At 34.6% G+C, this 19,368-nt stretch overlaps 1 protein-coding gene across 3 annotated transcripts in view; it reads left to right on the top strand.

Moving 5' to 3' along the window:
* The window catches only part of Lrba (LPS responsive beige-like anchor protein), a 452,811-nt gene that overhangs the window by 170,521 nt on the left and 262,922 nt on the right, over positions 1–19,368 (top strand). For 2 of the 3 annotated variants that reach the window (XM_010632727.3, XM_010632728.3), the window contains 2 exons: positions 10,734–10,894; positions 18,695–18,841. In XM_010632727.3, coding sequence (XP_010631029.1) covers positions 10,734–10,894; positions 18,695–18,841 — 308 coding nt within the window. The remainder of the gene's footprint in view (positions 1–10,733; positions 10,895–18,694; positions 18,842–19,368) is intronic. The other variant, XM_033760036.1, reaches the window with a different exon arrangement.

The following is a 19,368-nucleotide window of genomic DNA, read 5'->3' as shown; positions in this document are numbered from 1 at the left end:
TTTGACAAAAGAACCAACAATCTTCAGTGGAGGGAAAATAGCCTCTTCAATAAATGGTGTTGGAAAATGGATTTCAGCCTGCCAAAGATTAAAACTAGACCCGTATCTTTCACCATGCACTAAACTAATGAGAATCAAGACTTGTCATGTAGAGGTACAAGATCCCAACAATAAATGTAACTGTACTGTATCCCTAAAATGTACCAAGAAACTCAATTAAAGCTGAAAAAAAAAGATGTAAATATTAAAACAGAAACACTAAACATGATGGAAGATAAGTTAGGCACAACTCTCGAAGACACTGGCATAGAAAAAGGCTTTATGAACATATCCTCAGTAGCACAAAGAACCAGCACAAAGAATCAACAACTGGGATCTCATCTTTTTAAAAAGCTTCTGCCCTATACCACAGAGTTAAGAGACAACCTAGAGTGTGGGAAAAAGTTTTTACCAACTTGTTCCTCAGGTAAAAGTCTACTATCTAGAATATTTAAAGACCTCAATAAAAAACAGACCCCCTAAATATAAAGACCCAATTAAAAAATGGTCATTGAAATAAACAGACATTTCTGAAAGAAGTAACAGTAGCAAATAAACATATGAAAAATGTTCAACATCATTGCTCATTCTAGAGATACAAATGAAAACAACATTGAGATTCCACCTCACCCCAGAAAGAATGTCTGGCTGCTATCAAGAAGTCAACCTATAACAAATGCTGGTGGGGTTGTGGGGAGAAAAGAACCCTTCTCCATTGTTGGTGGGAGTGCAGACTGGTGCAACCACTGTGGAAATCCATATGAGATACCTCAAACAGCTAGTATTGGAAGTCCCATTTGACTCAGCTATTCCTCTGCTGGGCATCTTCCCAATAGAATGAAAAGAATCATACCACAGGGATATATGTTCATCCATGTTTATAGTGGCACAGTTTGTAATAGCTAAAACTTGGAAACAACCCAATTGCCCATCAACTGGAGACTAGATAAAGATTTTTAAAAAATAAAATGGAGCAGTACTCAGTCGCAAAGAACAAGAAACTAGAGACATTTAGAACTAAGTGGATGCACATTGAGGCCATACTCTTGTGAAATTAATAGGACATATGTACAAATACTGAACAGTTTCTCTGGTGTGACAAACTAGAAGTGTAAATAAGGATCAAAATGTATAATTGTTATTGTGTAATAGGAAGAAAAGGTCTAAAGGAGTAGAAGAAATAGGGGTAGGGAAAGATAAGGGAAAAGAAAAAAATATGAGAAAAAAATGGAAACAAAGTCTTTGTAAATAGGGAAGGGAGGAGGAGGTGCAGGGAGGGCAGGGAAATGGGGAAAAAAGAAGAATCAAGATACATATTGTAAAGGTGCAAGATCCCAATGACGAATGTAACTGTACTTTATGCCTAAAATGTAACAGTAAGCTTCTGCTCTTCTAAAAAAAAAAAGTAAGCATTCATCATACCATATGTTTCAAATATACCTTGTATAATCATATTGCATTGTATATGTGATATATCATTAACTGAAATGTCCTTATCTAGTACAAGATTGTATTTTTTGAGGCCCAGAATGATCATGTATTTAGTCATTTCATATTTTCTTAGGAGCCTAATAGTTTCACTTAAACTTCCTTCTTTTGGTCTGCTAGCCAAATCAGTCCTAAATCTTGACTGAATTCATTCACTTCTCTCTTCACATTTCCAGGTTACTAAGTATAGTAGAGGGTGGGGGGGGGTCAATGCACTTGTATAGATTAGTGTTGCACTAGATTATTGGTTTCCAGTCTCAGCAGGACCTTTATAGCTAGTTAGTAATCTTTACATTTTTTGATCTTGAGAAAAAAATTGAGCCCTTTGATATAAGGGAAATTAAAAGATAAAGGTGCCATTTTCCTCAAGTGAATGTAGTTTAAGCAAGTGTGGTCGTGAAGAATAGTTATATGCTGCACTTCTGATCACATTTAGGTGTGGATAAACAAATTGTACCCATACAATGAACTATTATTTGACAGTTACAAAGAATATGAAGCACTCAGGCTGGGATATAGCTCAGTTGTGGCATATGCAAGGTCCAGGTTCAATTCCCAGCATGGCATAAAATAACAAAGAAACAAACATGTATTGATTTATTCTGTGAATAAGATGGGCAGACCTCAAAAATATGCCAAGTGAAATAAACCAGTCTCAACCTTCTGCATACTGTATGATTCTCTTAATATAAGATATCCAGAAAAGGTTAATATGTAAAGAAAGAAAGTGTGTAACCAAGGGCTGGGAGGAAGTGGGTAAGGAGGAGTGGTTGGTAATGGTTATGATGTATGCTGATGAGATGATGATAAAAGTATTCTAAAATTAGATTATGATCATGATTGCTCCACTGGGTATTAAAAACCATCATATGCTCTAAACAGGTGAACTTTATTGTACATAAATTATATCTCATAAAGCTTTTGAAAAAATATATTAGTAAAGCTTCTCTTCATCCTTTGTTTTCTGGGCCTACTTAAGCAGGATCAAATATGCAGTGGTGCCTGCTCACTGCTTTAGAAAGTCTTGTTCTTTTGCCTTCCTTGGCACCACTCTCCTATAGGTCCCTTATTATCATAATGATTGTGAGGCAGGCATGGTGCCACTGCGCTGAATTCCCGACCCTTAATGATTGTGAGTAAGTTACCGTATTTCCTTCTGGTTTTGTTTTTTACCATCCTTCCCTTTTCACAGTTTAAAAAATATTAGCATTTCCCAAATTCCATTCTCCCCTTTCTCCTGACCTTTAGGTAGGCTTTTCTCTGAGTCTAGCTCAATACTTGACTTACCATAAACATCATTTATTTTTCTTGGATATTTTTCTGAATTCACTGATGTTTAAGGCTCCTCACCTTCCCAGTTTTGCATCTGCCCTGCAGGCCTCTCTTTCAAGTCCAGAGTTTTATTGCTTACCTACTAGAAAGAGGTAGCTGCCTAGATGTTATTTGCCACACAGGACATGGTTATTCTTACCAACCACACCTGCTTCACTTATGATTTTTTTCACTTAAATAGCATCTTTATTCATTCATTTTCCTTTTGTCAGAAGCTCATATATCCTTTTTCTCACCACCCATATAGAAGGTCTAATGAAATCTTCTCTCTTCACTCTCAAATCTTAACCTCTAGGTACCACCCACATTGCCTGCATTCAGGCTTCATATATTGTCGCTGCATAGCATACAAAGCTGATCATATTATATGAATCACCCATTGGGGAAACATAATATTGTCTGTGTTGACTCTAAGATATAAAGGTAACTACTTCATTTACCTTTACAATCCTTTTGGCAACCTGAATCTAAGCCTATATTTCCTACCTTAGCTCTTTCCATCTTGAGGCTGCCTGTGCAAACCCTAGTAATACTCCTTACTTGAACTTCCTAGTTAAAAATGCGTTTTTATGTCTCCATTCCTTCCTCTATGCTATTTCTTCAGTTTGTAAAGCCTTTTCCATTTAGTCCAGCAGACTCCTGTTTATTATTTAAGTTTCTATTTAAAAGTATATTCACACTTTAAATAATTCTTTATTAACTGCCTGCTTTATAAGAGTTACTGTGCTTGGTTAGTGAATTAGACAGACGCAAAATCTTGTCCTCGTGGAACTTACAAAGTAGATCCTCATTGAAATTTTAATGCAATCCTCAAACCTCCTAGGCAAAATTAATTTAGCCTTTTGGCCATACGTTAAATGGTAGCCAGTAGGATATTGTACAGGAAATGCCATTGTAGTGAAAAGCTCATTGCCTTAAAAGTTGATAGCCTCTTATTATTTATTGATGGATACGATTTAATTTCTTCATCTTTAAAATGATAATAGTATTTTATCATGGCAAAATTGTTGAAGCTTGCTGATAATATATTATATTAAAAAAACCCAGCATCTATCACAGAGTACCATAAAGCAAAAAATGCTACATATATTTATATGTATACACACATACACATATATTTTTTTTTGTTTTCTTTTTTGTATCAGGGATTGAACTCAGGAACTTGTGCTTGAGAGATAGGTGTGGTGACACTGAGATAAGTCCCTGGTCGCTGTTTTAATATAGTTTACACATAGTCATTTTCTTTCTAAAAATATCATTTAAGTCAGGCATTGTGGCACATGGCTGTAATTCTAGCACTTGGGGCACTGAGGCAGGAGTATTGCTGTGAGTTTGAGACCAGCCTGGGCTACACAGTGAGTTCCAGGGCAGTCTGAACTACATAATGAGATCCTGTCTCAAAAAAACCAAACCCAAAACAAAAACAAAAAACTAAAAATATAACTAGTTTAAATTTTAGTTGTCTTTTGTTAGAATTATAAAGACAGTGAAATTAACATCATATTTTTATTTTCTTTAAAGTTTTAACTTTGATTTTCTTTTAACTTTGCTTCTCCATGATAAAAAGGCTAGTTGGAAAAAGAAATAGTCAGTAGGGAAAGCTTGGGATCATACATTGAATAATTCACTTGGTTAAACATTATTTTGATAAAATGTCCTCAGTGTAATCAGTTGAAGAGGGGTATTACATTGCTTTATAAAGTAAATAGAAGGATATACTGAATAGTTCCATGCAGAAATTCTTTGCATGAAATATTTTTACATAAATACAATAGATACTGCTGTAGTCTCTCAAGATCATAGCACATTTCCATGTCAGGCCTCAGTAAAGGAAGAATTCTGCTCTAGAAAATGTCTTCTTTGCTAGGATACACACAATTTAAGGCTTTTTTGTTTTAGTTTTAGTTTTTCTTTGTCCTTTTCATTAAGGCAGCATAGTACATAGATCAGTTGCACTTGACTTATGGCTGGGACTTGGTAAGCAGAGATTTTAGTTAATATTTTCTCTATCTATCTGCATGAGGCAGCATAGATTCCAGTTTGTGATATAAAGCATTTCCCCACATTGTATGATACCCTGTGGTACCTGCACGTTATTTCACTAAGATTTATGCAGAAAGTGAAGCCCTTCTAGAACTTAAGCACTTTTATCTTTGAGCTGACAGTGCACTTAAAATGTTTACTGCTTTTAAGGGGTTACCATCTATTTAACTTGTAGCTAATATTTACCATCAATTTTTAATCTAAAAATATGGAAATGGAAGCTTCTCAGATATAAGAGTTTTAAAAAACTACTAATATAAAAATTTAAGAACAAAATATGATGTGCTAAAATTTTCCAAGATTTAGAACTCTGCTTTAGCTAGAAGAATCTATTACTGACTTCTGTTAAGGTCATCAAGATTTATCAGGTATTGTCACAGGAAAGTGGGCAAGATGGAAAATGGGAAATTTTTCTAATATGATTGCATTGTGACAGTTTTTCTTTTTAAAACTAGCATTCTTTTATTGATGAAGATCCAAGTTACAATAAAATGACCTTAAAACCAATGAGTTGACAGGCACACATATCAGATTCATTTCATAATAAGCATCAGTTCACTAAGATTCTAGAATCATTGGAATATTTAGTTACCTATTACTAATTTCATTAATTAACATTGTTCTGGAAAATATTCTGCTTTAATAAAACAATATCCAGCAAATAATCTACCTTAATAATGCAATGTGACTTAATGGCTTTATTTTAATAAATGTTAATGTTTCTTTTTTTGTTCTCGGTTACTTTAATCTGTCTGTTGAATTTTGATTTCTTTTTTTTTCTTTTTTTGACAATCAGACCTCTTCTGGAACTGAGCACTTTGCCTACAGCAGGGAAGCTGCTACCTAAGAGCTTTGTTCTGTTTTCTATATGCATCTGAGTTTAGATTTAGCTCTAGGGAAGAAATGACAAGGCCAGGTATCAAAGGAGGAGGGGAGCAGTGGGGTTTCCTCTGGCCACTTGGACCGTGTGTGGGACAGTGCACTGTGACCGCTGTGTCTGCAGGGCGCAGCCTGTGCACAGGTCCACTGGGACCAGTGTCCTCTGGAGTCGTGCAGCTTAGAAGCCATGCCAAGAAGCAATGTTCTGTGTGAATTACTACTAATTTTCACACTCTCTTCTCCATGAAATCAAGGATAACCTCTCATTAATTCTTGTATCCCTAGATGCTGGTACAGGCAAATATTGATAGTTATTAGAAAATATTTTAGTATTCTATGAGAATATTTGTCAGTTTGTACTATGCTAATTGTGTAATCAGCTTGCCATAGTTTTTCTGAAGAAAACTAAAATCCTCCAGATTTACATGTGAAAATTAATAATCAGTTTATAGTTGTGCTATAAATCTGTTAGAGAATATGAATCTTACCTTCATTGCTGATTCAGCATTTTAATGTATCTGCCTCTCCCATCTCATTCTCATTTGGATCATTTTTCCTGGTTTGCCAGATCAAATCCCTAAACAGAGTGGGTCTGGGAAGAAAATAAACAGCCAGCCTTTTGATGCTCTTTCCTCCTAACATTTCAGCACTCTGTTCAGTTCTGTTCTTAAAGAACAGAGAATATTTATTCTGCATATTAAAGTGGCATTGTTATATATTCAGTCATGTATATTGTGGTTAATGTTTTTTTTTGGGGGGGGGGTTGTTTTGAGACACACTCTGGATATGTTTCGGACCAGTCTTGAACTTGTAATCCTTCTTCCTCAGCCTCTTAGAACGTAGGATTCCAGGCATGTTCCACCATGCCTGTCTTGTGATGATGTTTTATAGCTGTGTGTATATCATTCCATAAATGTATAGGTCTTCTAAGAAGTAGGAAGATAACTAGATGACAGAAAATTCCATTAAACCTACACTATTATTTTAATGTTAGGATTTGAAATTGGGAAAAATAAAAGAAAATTAGAAAAGTTGATACATTTAACTTCAGTGCTATTACAACTATTTGTTTATATTTTGGTCTTTTAGACATGGTTTCAGTGTAGCTCCGTGTAACTTTGAATTTGCAGCAATCCTGCCTCAGCCTGCCAGGTGCTGGCATGGGCCACCACACCTAACTCTTTACTTATTTATTTTTTTGTCCCTGCGATGGAACTTGGGTCCTTGCTCTTACAAGGCAGGCAGTGAAACCACTGAGCTAAATTACTGGCTGTGACAGTTATTTAAATACACATATGCCTCTTTTGTTCTTGAATATTGTGTCCTAAGAAGCAGGAGCAAGCACATCATCTTTACAGAAAAAATATCATATCTTCTAAAGGAAAATGTAAATATTTCCAGATCTTACACAACCCAAGCCAACAGCCTTAACTTGAATACTTTTGGGATCTTAGTGGAAATGGGTATAGGGAAAGTTTGTGACAGTGATATTGGGAAGAATTAATATGATTCTTTTGGGTAGTGGATATATATACAAGTATAGGTATGTAGTGACTGAGTCCTGTATTTCTAAATTCTGAGGATAAGTGATTTCTCTCATCCATCCTTGTTTTTGTTCAGCGGTCTGCTCTGAATATTTGTAGGCTTTTTAATTTTCCTGGCCATTCTATCACAATACCTACATAAATGTATACACTCCTTTAGTAACTCATAGCCTTTTGTGAAGACACGTGGTTCAGTGTGCTAAGTTTGCCAGTTTGGTGTCTTCTTTTTCCTAAAGATCTGTAAGTGAATTTCCAAAACTTACTGTAAGTTGATGACCAGAACTTTAGCATTCTAGAACATCTATAATGTCCTAAAATGACAAAGTGTGCATCTGTATTCTAAAAGTGTATGTTGTTGGAAGGAGCAGAATTAGGGGGAAAGAGACATGTTTTAATGTGTAAATGACTTAAAGCATGCTAGTAATAAGTTGCTTCTAAAAACGTGAGTGTGACTCTTCCTTATGGAATATGTATTACTTGCACAATCTGAGATTGCACAATAATCCTTTTTAAAAATATAATAGATTAATGGCTAGCCATTTGACTAGAAGTGTTTCGAAGGCTTTGTATTCTTTATCACCTGGAGTGGTGCTTTATATGGAGACTAAAAAAATATTTTGAAACTCTTCATATCTCTCGGTGATTTTTATAATCCTTTCTAGTTCTGTGCTGTGAAATAAGTTATCCTAGCTTTGTCTGCACACTATCTGTAACTGCTGTTACCTGATCATACTTAGAAGATAGTCCTTAAGTAATAAGTGTCCAGAGATTACACATACTCTCATCCTGACATATGTATGATATTTATTATTTTATTTGGACTATGCCTGAATATGTTTTAAAATTTTTTGATAAAATATTTATATATGAAAATACATAGACAGTATAGTTCGCATAAGTGGAACTTTTTAAAAGACTTTTATTGTATAATAAAACTTTCAACTTTCAGACATTGATGTCTGTTTCAGCCAAATATGTCACCATTTGTAGCATTTTTTTTATTACTGTCAGAGACTACAAAATAAATGTTATAGTTGTGTATCTTAATTTTGGTGATTATTCTTATAGATATTATATTTGAATTACTTGTTAATTTGTATGTGATTTTGTAATTTCTGTGACTTTTCTGCTATATGATAAAAATTTCTGCACAAGTGCTCAGTAGCCATTGGATTTGACTTCACTATCATGCATTATGGTAGAATCTATTGTTGCCTAATTCAGTAATAATTTTATCATAGCAGCTTAACATCTCTTATAATTTTAATTGTTATCAAGAAAAATGATATCATTTAATTTGACTCAATGCACAGGATGGATGGATGACAAATTAATAATTTATCACCTTTGCATAATACTGAAGCATAAAGTATTAGAAGGATTGATGGCACGAAAGGTTAACAAATTTTAGCAGCTTTCATTAGCTTCACATCGTCATATGTTTGTGGTGCTGACTGAAATAGGCTTTGTAGGAGATCTCAGTCTAGGGAACTAATTACTTGTGCCGATTGCCGCACTGATGAATAGACCCTCATTGTATCATTCCCCTGAAGACGAGGGGCAGCCTGTGATTCACGACTGCATCCTGGCTGATATTTGATAATAATTTTAACAGATAAATGTAGGTAGGCAGGATGACAAAGTGCCTATCCATGCTCCATGACTATCTAAGCCTTGCACATAGCCATCTGTGTACTTCCTTTCTCTGTGTACTGAAGGAGAATTTGATTTCACAGAGTTCAGACTCGAACAACTGTTGTCTTTGGCTTGTGTGTATATTTTGTAGATAATTCTTATCTGTTTGTAAATGATGTCCTGGTATTGGTTTCTAGTTAAAATTTACATGGCAAAATAATGAAGAGCAGTAGAAGAGTAAAATGCTTTCTATTTTTTCGCTTTGAGGACTGTAATTCTTACACTTTTTTTGGTGCCATTTTCATTACATAATGTCCTCTTCTCATCATGCCTGACCAGAACCAACAAAGCCAGTGTGTGATATGCTCATTGCCTCTTCAGAGGTCACAGAAAAAGCTCCTGAATTCCTGTTGTTTTGAATATTTTTCTTTGAATAGTGCAGTTTGCTGACTATGCTTTTATAACCTGTGATAGTGTTTAATTGAATAAAATACATATTTATAAAACTATGTTGAAATTTTAAAGCTAACATCTTTAAAACATCAAAATCAAGCTAACTTTTACTTGGATATTTTGGATTGTCATTTGGTCAAGATTTATAATTTGTCAAAGCTGACAGGTACAGTTTTACTAGCTCATGAAATACAAGTAAGATTTTATTTTGTATTAGTCATTTCTGCAGTTTTTATTTTGAATGAATTTTTATTTCATTATTGAAACTTTCAGGTTTTCATGCTGTGTATCTTTAGTGAATAAATATCTTCTCCAGAGATTTTTTTTGTATTGAAAAACTTCATAGTGATATTTTCATTATAAAATAATTTCCAGTATGGTAGATCATGATTAGTTAACAGGAGAGAAAGTTGACATTTATATGTTGCCATATAAAATATCTGTGTAACTGGAAAAAATATCACAGAACTTGAATTTTTACAAAATACATTTTCAAAAGTATGCTTTCTGTATAGCAATTATTGCACATCATATAGCATGTAGTTTTTAATTAAATGTAAAAACAGGCTACATAAAACAGAAATCCAATCTGATTTGCTTGAAAATAGATTGCTATTTCACTCTACAGGAATGGTTTATTTAAAAACAGTAAATGGAAAAGAAATGCATTTTCTTGTGTTGTTCTAAGCCTCAGGGGCTAAATGTAATGAATATTTTAAAAGATTATTTTAATTAAATTCCTGCACATCTAAACAGAGTAATATTTTATTATCACATACATAACCATGTAACTGAGATATTCATTAAAGTTAACACTTTCTGGACCAAGAATTCCTGGTATGATTTACTGACCTTGTGCAAAAAGGCACAAATTAGGAAGAAAAATGAAGGGGGACAGACTTTGATTAATATAGGTAATGCTATACCATATTTATAATAGCCTTTTCCCTATTCTGGTTTATAAATGCAGCCACAGAGAAAGGTGCCCTGCTGAGGCTGAAATGAGGCTGAAATCAGAGCACATGCCACCAGAGTGTGGGGAAACTGATCACACTGTCAGCAATTCATTTCAAAATGATGTATTTAGTGCTCATTTCACCTTCCAAGAAAAGGAAAAGGAGTTCCTTAGACTAGAAGGTGATACTGTTATTTTCAAGGACGTACCTAAGTTAAAGATTGCAGAAAGGGGAGTGTGATATGGAGGGAGAATTAAGAGGAGGGGGGGAGGCAGAGCAAACAAGGGGAGCTTTATGCAGAAATCCAGTGCTACCACGCTGTTTGATAATTGCTAACATATGTGGCTTCTCTGTTTCATTGTAGTCGTCCTTGTGAGTTCTGGCGCCTTGACTACTGGGAAGATGACTTGCGGCGCCGGCGTCGATTTGTGCGTAACCCTCTAGGATCGACACATCCTGAAGCGACACTAAAAACAGCCGTGGAACATGGTCAGTGTATAAACCACTCCTTGCCAATAGCAGCAGGTACAGCACTTGGCAGTGAATGGCATAACTTCATTATTATAAGGCACTGTAAAATGGTCCAGCACCACGATTCATAGTTACCCCAGAAAGAGAAGTTAATGTTTTTAATAGTTACTGTAGGGTCCTATGAAATTATGGTGTCAAGCGTATTTATTATATTTTATATACAACATAGGCCCTTTGTTCAGAATACAGGACTAAAGTATTTGTCCTTTTAAGCAACACGTTCAGCTCTGAGTAAATTAATCCCGGAAGCCTGCCTTAAATCCATGAGTATCAGACAGACAGCATTTACAAACCAAATGGGTTTCCAGGTTCTCTTAGGTGTACACAGCTTTCCCCCAACCATGGTATTTTTAGCATGAGATTATGAAGTGGGAAAGATGGTAATAAATGTCCAAGTGCCTAGATACTTTCAGAACCTTGATTTGTAGGTGATTGTGATTGATGGTACCTGGAAAAAGAGAATAGGCATTATTTTCATATGTTTCTATTCTGCTTCATCTTGTTATCAGAGCTTAACAAAACATTTCCTCCTTTTTGTTATGATGCATGTGACTATGATTCAGTTTAGGTAGCAGACTGATAAGCAAATTCAAAAAACTGAAAGGTTTTTTTGGAATGGATACTGTATGGTCTTTGCTCATAGCATTTCATTTAATATTTTATGATTTTGGAAAGCCGATATTTAAAGATTGAGGAAGAAATGCCCTTCTTCATATTCAGATCATTTTGTTTTTATCAAATATAAGTTGGTTATTTTTCAGTAAGGCAAGAAATAGTTTTTTCCCCTTTTCTTGGGTATTAATTTGAGCAACTAAAGTTGCATGGTAATATTAGTATAAAAGACAAACGTTAAGTTACATTCAATAAGGATTTAAAAATTTTTTTGAATTTATTTTTTCAGTTATATAAAAATTGTATACATTTATGTGGTAAGGTGATATTTCAGTGCATGTAAGGATATTACAAATTTAGATTAAAAATCTGCAGTCTGAGATTTGGCCTCAGTCAGGCAGTTTAACCTCTTGCACTAAGCCTTAAGGAGCCATTTCTGAAGAAAATGTCCACAATATGTCATCAGATATAATACCAAATGTGACATCAGTCCTTTAAAATAAATGGTCATACAGAGAATAGTCAATAACAAAGTTATCTAAAAGCAATAATAGTCTCAGGGCCCTACATCTTCAACTGTAGGAGGTGGAGAACAGAAAATGGGACGTATAATTAATTAGGCCACCTTTAGTTTTAGAGTTCATATACTTTTTATGTGGTCTATAGATGTCAGGGTTACATATTTTTTCTTTTTCTTTCAATTTTTTTTTGTTTTGTTTTTTGTTTAGTGACACAGCAGCTTATTTGCAATTTTACCCTTTTAAGACACATGGGTATTTCCATGTACACTTGAAAATTGAAATTTAATGCCCACTTTTCTGTCTTCTAATCTGTCACTTTACAGTGAGCTTTGAGTTCTGAGACCTATGGCAATAAAAATGTATTTAGGAAAAATGTTCCTTCTATATCTAAAAATGGAGGACTTTTCTAAAGTCCTAGATAGAAATCTTTTAATTCTTTTATGCTGAGAGAAATACCAGTAGCCAAATTAAAAATTTATTATATAGATCTAATGCAGAATTTGTTAAAATATAGTCTCATCAAAAATAGTACATTTAGGTTCTGCCATCTGCCTTGCCAGCTCAAGGACTGGAGTTTGATCCCCAGTACAAAAAAAAAAAGAATGAAAAATAGTAAATTTAATCATTTTGAAGTATTATAGGAATCTAATGAATAAATTTGAATTTTATTGTTGAACTGCACCTTTCAAAATAATGTTTTTGTATCATTTTAATGCTAAGCATCTCCAATAATGTAGAATAAATAGTAATACTTTATTATTTAGAACTTTTAAAAATTTGTTTAGAAAATTTCACTCAAATTATTCTACAGAATAAATGAAAGATTAATATCTATCAGTATTATTTATTTATATTTTTATTGAATATTTTTAAGTTGATAGCAAAAAGCATGTTGGGTAATTTTATCCTATTTAGTAATATTTTATATAAATCTTATAATCAGTATTTAAAACATGTTAAACAATTAAAAGTAATAACTTAAATATGAAATATATTTTTAAAAAAATTAACCAAAGGTATAGATGATAACTGCAGTATTCTTACAAGCAGTTCATATTTAATATGAGTTTTTTAAAAAATGGTACAAGTCCTACTTAATTTTATTTTGTGTATATTACTTTAAGTAATAAGGATATAGTAGTTCAGAAACTGAGCACATAGATTGTATTGTGGTATTTTTTTGAAGTCAGCATAATTTATGCTGATACATTGTATAGGCAAAGAGCTAGATTTTTAATGTTTTAGCAAAGTGATAGTTGCATTCAGTTTTAATTTTGTGATAACTATGAAATTCTATCTTTAAATGCTTTTTGAAAGTGAAAGCCATCAAAGTAAACACTAAGAATCAAGTATGCAAAGCAGAGCAGTTGATATAATTAAAATCATGTTTCAAAATGGATAAACCTATGGTTCAATATTGAATATTTCAAATAGAGATTTATGTGGATGGTACAGAGTTCTCTTTTGTTTTATGACTTCTCACTTTTATTTATAATTTGTTTATGATAGGACATTTTAAAAATGCATAATCTTAGTACTACTTGAATTATATTATCATTACCAAAGGAAGACATCTAAATAGAAGTGACATTGGAGATTAGTTATGTATTTTAGTAGTGAGAGCCATCTTTTTTGGAGATTGATTTGATTTGAAGGAAGGCCTCTGGTGTAAAGGTGGCAGAGTAAATACCTGAAGAGTGATGTTCTCTGTTTGGGCGATCAATACCAGCCCCATGACTCTACTTCTGGCTACCTTCTAGTTAAAAACAAATTTTTTAATTCTGACAATTTAATTGCCCTTCCCAAGTTCACATTAACTTGCTTGGGGAAAAGAGCTTTAGGTAATTTTTCAAGCAGAGACCCTCCAAAGTGGTTATTTATAAAAGTCATGTTGTAATGGGAGATTTCTTAACTTTGCAGAAACTGAGACATATTTTTGAATTAAAATTAATTCTTCCTGTTATGATTATTCTTTATGGAAATTAGCAGCAGCAAGCAGAGGTGGGCATTTGATTCTTGAGGGCATTTCCTTCCATTTTATAGTTTTAAAATTCATTAGAAATTCATAGTTCTAAGGTGATCCTAATGCACAAGCTCAGTTAGGCAGTTATTTATGATGAGAGCATTTTAGATCTAGATGGAAGCCAAGAGCTAAAATCTAGTCTGACTTTATTCTTTACAAATAAGGAAACTGAGGTAATAAAGGGGATATCGTAATTCTTCCTAGATGAAGGAGTAAAACCCAGGTTAATGGAGAATTTGTCAGATTTTTATATCAGTGTGCATTGCTCTTTTCTAAAATTCATTGGTAAATGTAATAGGAATTTTATGTTCAAATTAAAGCCACATAAAAATGTTTTAAATGGTAGAAAGATTTGTTTTAATTCAAGTCCTGAAACAGTTAAGCAGAATTTTATTGAATTCAAGACATTCTTATTTTGTAGAGAAAGTACCTGCTAATGGAAATAGTATATATGAGGAAGATTTAACATAGTTTTAAAAGTATCTTTTAAGCATATGGTATGCTACAAGTAACTCGTATAGTTTTCTAGGGATGACAGATCATATATGGAGGGGAGCAGATGATAAATCATGCTACTGTTTCATACCTTTGGTAATGCCAGAAACTATTACTTCCTTTATGTGGTTAACATATACTAGATACTGCAGTATCTAAAACTGTTGGGGCACTTAATGCTCATTAGGACATGCTTGGCTTTTTTGGGGGGAGGGGAATCATTTTTTCTAGAGTAAATTTTCTTGACTGGGAACCCTAATCAAATAGCATAAACTATAGATGGTATTTAATTTGATCAGGACAACAGTTGTTTATGAAATACTCTTTATTTGTCCTTGTTCCGAATGTAGTTAATGCTATGTGCTTTACTTCACACTGAGTGGATGCCTATATGTATTTTATACATATTTGATGTACCTTTGTTATATCTGTTAATATAAGTTGTTGTTTTCAAAACAAAGTGTCTAATTATTAATGTGAAAACTTCTTTTACTGCAATACAGGCTAGTCATGATTCCTGTTAATTGGCTCAGTGGATGTTTGAAATGGAATTTGTGTATCATAAGAGAGACAGTTTCCTGTGTTGTTCTCCTTCTCCTTCCTCTTCTTTTTTTCTATTTTAATTTTGCTTGCCTTGTCTGTCTTGGATAGATAAATCACCTAATGCTCAGAGCTTGTTCTAAAGAACTTGAACTTTGTTTTAAAAACAACATTTTGGATAAAATTTTCCAAATTTATGTAACAATGCCCTCTGATTATTGTTAAATATTAAACCAAAATAACAGGTAACATCAGATAAAGGCAAACTGTTAATAAGAATACAAAAAAAAGTATAAACATGATCATGTTCAGTAACATTTTATTACCAAAAACTGAGTTGAACTTTAAAGCTGAATCAAAATCAGTTTTTAACTTCATCCAATTAAATTTTTACATTAGTATAGATACACTTACAGAAGATACCAAAATAGTTGGTATTTGTTAAATGATTGGTTGAGTAGTAGGCAAGTGAAAGTTAAAAATGTACTTCTCCCCAGCACGTACAAACGTGATAATTATCTTTTATTTTAAGCTTGGGAAAGTTTTGTTCTTATTTTGAGGGGGGAAAAAAGTTCTTCAGCAGAAAGCTATTAGACCACTGAGAATTGAACACCAGCGCATGTGGTGTGTATTAGTGTACTGTTGGTAATTTTACTGCTGCTAACTTAAAATCCTCAAGGGGGAGTTAATTACAGGAAAACCATTCTAAATATCAGTAAGCTGCATATTTTCTATGACAAGAGGTTTTTCAGTTGAGGTTGAACAATTCCAGAATCTGAGCTTGTAAAAATAAGTAAATAAATAAATTAAAGTGGGTCTTTGTATGTATACGTCCACCTACACTACTTAAAATGTTTTTCAGAACTAATTCAAAAGTTACTTGTTTTAATATGAGTCAGTGTGATGAGAACATATTTAAATTCTGTAAGTCCCATTTGGAAGGAATAACACATTATATTTTAGTGGCTTTTTAAATGAATATGATTTTATAGATCTATTTTAGACCATATCATATTGCCACTGAGGACTCTCAGCTTTTTGTAAATGTTTGCAAAAGAATGTGTGTTTTTTCTTTTTCCTTTCAAGTAAGCTTGGTGTGGGTCAGGGTCTGTGCGGCAGTGGACTGGATGTGCAGTACTGTAATGAGCAGGGTATTTCATTTGTTTCAAATGTGCTTGACATATGTTCCTCAGATTTCAGTTTGGAAACAAGTATTTTTTATTCTTATTTAACTTTATAAATTGCAGTACGAGATACATAAGAATCACTAAACAAATTGGTAAATTACATACATGTTCCTGTTGCAGGGTGCTTTTTGTTTTCCTTGCCTCCATCTAAGAGCTGGCAGGGCCAGGGACCTGGAGCGCAGACTCTGGCACTGTCCTGCCTTTTTTTGTACGTATCTTGCTTCCCATCGTCTAGAGTCTTGTTACATTGGGCACGATGTCTAATTTCTCTGAACCTGTTTGCTTATCTGAAAATGAGGAATTAAATTAAGAGGTCTCTGAGAATGAAATGAGTTAAATATATAAAGAGCTTTGAACACTGTGGCACATAGTGCTGTTCAGTTGTTAGCCTTATTATTAGTTGTGTTTGAAGAAAGAAATATAAGTCAGGGGAGTGCAGAGAATGTAGCCTGCTGATCCTGCACTAATCTAACTGGGAAATGACAATTATAATTTACTACATAACAGATCTAGATGATGGTCCTTTCTTTTGCATTACTTGATGGCCAGGTTATTTTTAGTAATGTTGATTGTAATTGGGGAAGGTCGTGTTTGGGCTAAACAGTGTTTCTCATTCTACAGACGTAACCCAAAAATTTAGCAATGATATAGATATAATGTGTATAATATTGTAAACAATGATATGAAAACATACTTGTATGTTTCTAAAAATTAGTGGTTATTTGATATATTTATTTCTAGCTTTTTTAAAAAAACAAGCCCATTTTAATTAGTTACATTAACGTTTCTAGATTTTTATCAAGACTTTCATATCTGTGCAGCTAACTCTGCTATATGTAGGTAAGAAAATGAGATTTTTCTTTATCTATAGCATGTATTCAAAGCCAAATATAGAGAACTATATTTATATTTTCTTGTTTATTTGAAAGTGTTTATATTCTTTCTTTAGTGCCACAGTATTATATATAAATGATATACTTGGTGAATTCACAATAAATAGGGGGGGGAAAGACTTACCTTTAACATCATCTATAACCACACCTGTTAGATGTAAAGTAGCTTTAATCCACCAGGTTAACTAGGTAAACAACCTATGTGCATGTTCTTTAACTATTTAGGATAAATGATACAGATAAATTTCTGTCATGTTACTGCAGACCTGCTGCTTTATCCCTTTTGGGGTTTGGGGCTTGTGCCTGGGCATAAACTGCAGTGGAGCGAAAAGCCTGGCCATCTGATTTCCATATCAATAGCTGCGGCCCCAGTAGATCAGGTGCTTCCCTCCTGGATATCCTTAGCTGGAAATACTGTCAGTAGTATAGTGAAGATTCTAAACTTGCCCATATGTGGCACTATTACAAAAGAATTGTTTAGCAAGTATGCACACATGAGCTGTGCTGAATCATAACCCATAGTGCTTGTCCACTTTTCCTAAATAGAAAGCTGCTTAAAGCAAAGGAGAGGTACCCTGGCAGTCTGTTGGATTTTGAAGGTAGAGTTTCCAGTGTCCTTGTGTTCTCTTCTGGTTGCACCTCTGCTCTCCTGTCTGGTTCCATGTTGACTGCTCCTGCTGTCCTGGACCCAGGTTGGGAGTCTGGACTGCTGCTCTCTGTAGTCTGAGCCGGTCAGGCTGTGTGGGGCCCTGGCCCAGGAGCCTCTCAGCCTGCTTCTCTGGTTATGTTTGCCCCCCGGGTGCCTTCGCCCTTTAGTTTAAACAAGCAGAGGCGGGAACACTGAGCTCCCACTTAGTTTCCACACTGCCTGCTCTCGGATATTTGTACAGGGGCTGAAGGGGCGGAGGAGAGCATGTGTGAAAATGTGGGCCAGGGCTGTGAGAGGAAGGGCGAGGAGGAGGGGGTGCGTAGAGAATGCAGCTGCTGCAGCTGTGTTAGTGTCAGGTAGGGCTACAGGGTCTGGGCCTCTGTCCTCATTGGCCAAGGATCTCACCCAGCTCTGACCCTTCTCACTTCTGGGTTCTCCTCCACAGCCACTCCCCAGCGATTTCACAGTGTCATTGTCATTCAGAGGAGTGAATTCTGTGGTGCTAAATGAATGTTTCCAAAACCAAGTTCTGATATTTTCTTCTAATGAATTTTAAAAAAATCAGTGCTGCTTTGGAACCCTGTCCTGCCCTAACCATAAGTAAATAAATGGCTTGGTGAGCAGTGCTGGGGTGGGGTGGGGTCCTTGTCAGGTTTAATGGGATTAGGGAGCTTGTGCCAGGGTAACATTACTGTAGCTCTGGAATCAGTTTGTCAGAATGCATGTGTGCCATCCCGGTCACTATCCCAACTGTGGCAGATCGTGTATAAAAGATTGACCATCTCTGGCCACCTGCCCTCACCTCAGCCCCTGCCCCTCTGCTAGAGTTCTCTTCCTGGGACTGATGGACAACTTTGTTTCCTTCTCATTTCAGCTGCAGATGAAGATATCCTTGCTAAAGGAAAACAGTCCATCAAGAGCCAGCCTTTAGGAAATCAGAACTCAGAAAACGAGATCCTCTTGGAAGGCGATGATGACACTCTATCATCCGTGGATGAGAAAGATTTAGAGAATCTTGCCGGTAATTCAGTTGTGCAGATGCTTCAGCGGGCTCTGGGACAATGAGAACCTAATTATTTGCTTTTTTAGCTGTGACCACCATGGCTACCAAGTCCACTCCACAGTTACAGTAATAAGAGATTGTTTTTGTTCTTCATGACACCCCCTCATTTTCTGTCGTTTTCTCCTTCCATTCTATTCAGTCTTCTTACAGCCTTCACCTTTTTTCTTTTATGTATAATTTTCGATGATAAGGAAAAAAGTTTCGAAGTAGCCATAACAAAATTGTTTTAACCACCCTACGGGAGTTAGCAAATCTTAAAATTAAGGCTGCAAGTCAAATTTTGCCAGTTGTTTTATAAATAAAGCTTGGAGGCAGTTGCACTATTTGCTTTGATATACAAGTCTAAGTGACAATATCGCATATATGTTTAACTTGCTCAGAACTTCCATTATGGGAAATATTCTCTTGCTTAGCCTGAAAATTTAGTTATTCATTAAATGTCTTTTTTTTTTTTTTTTTTTTTTTTTTTTTTTTTTTTTTTTTGT

The sequence above is a fragment of the Fukomys damarensis genome, unplaced genomic scaffold (assembly GCF_012274545.1).
Source record: "Fukomys damarensis isolate Sample0158 unplaced genomic scaffold, DMR_v1.0_HiC HiC_scaffold_38, whole genome shotgun sequence".
Taxonomy (NCBI): domain Eukaryota; kingdom Metazoa; phylum Chordata; class Mammalia; order Rodentia; family Bathyergidae; genus Fukomys; species Fukomys damarensis.
The sequence above is the reverse complement of the archived record's forward strand: the minus strand, read 5'-3'. Positions and strand labels throughout refer to the sequence as shown.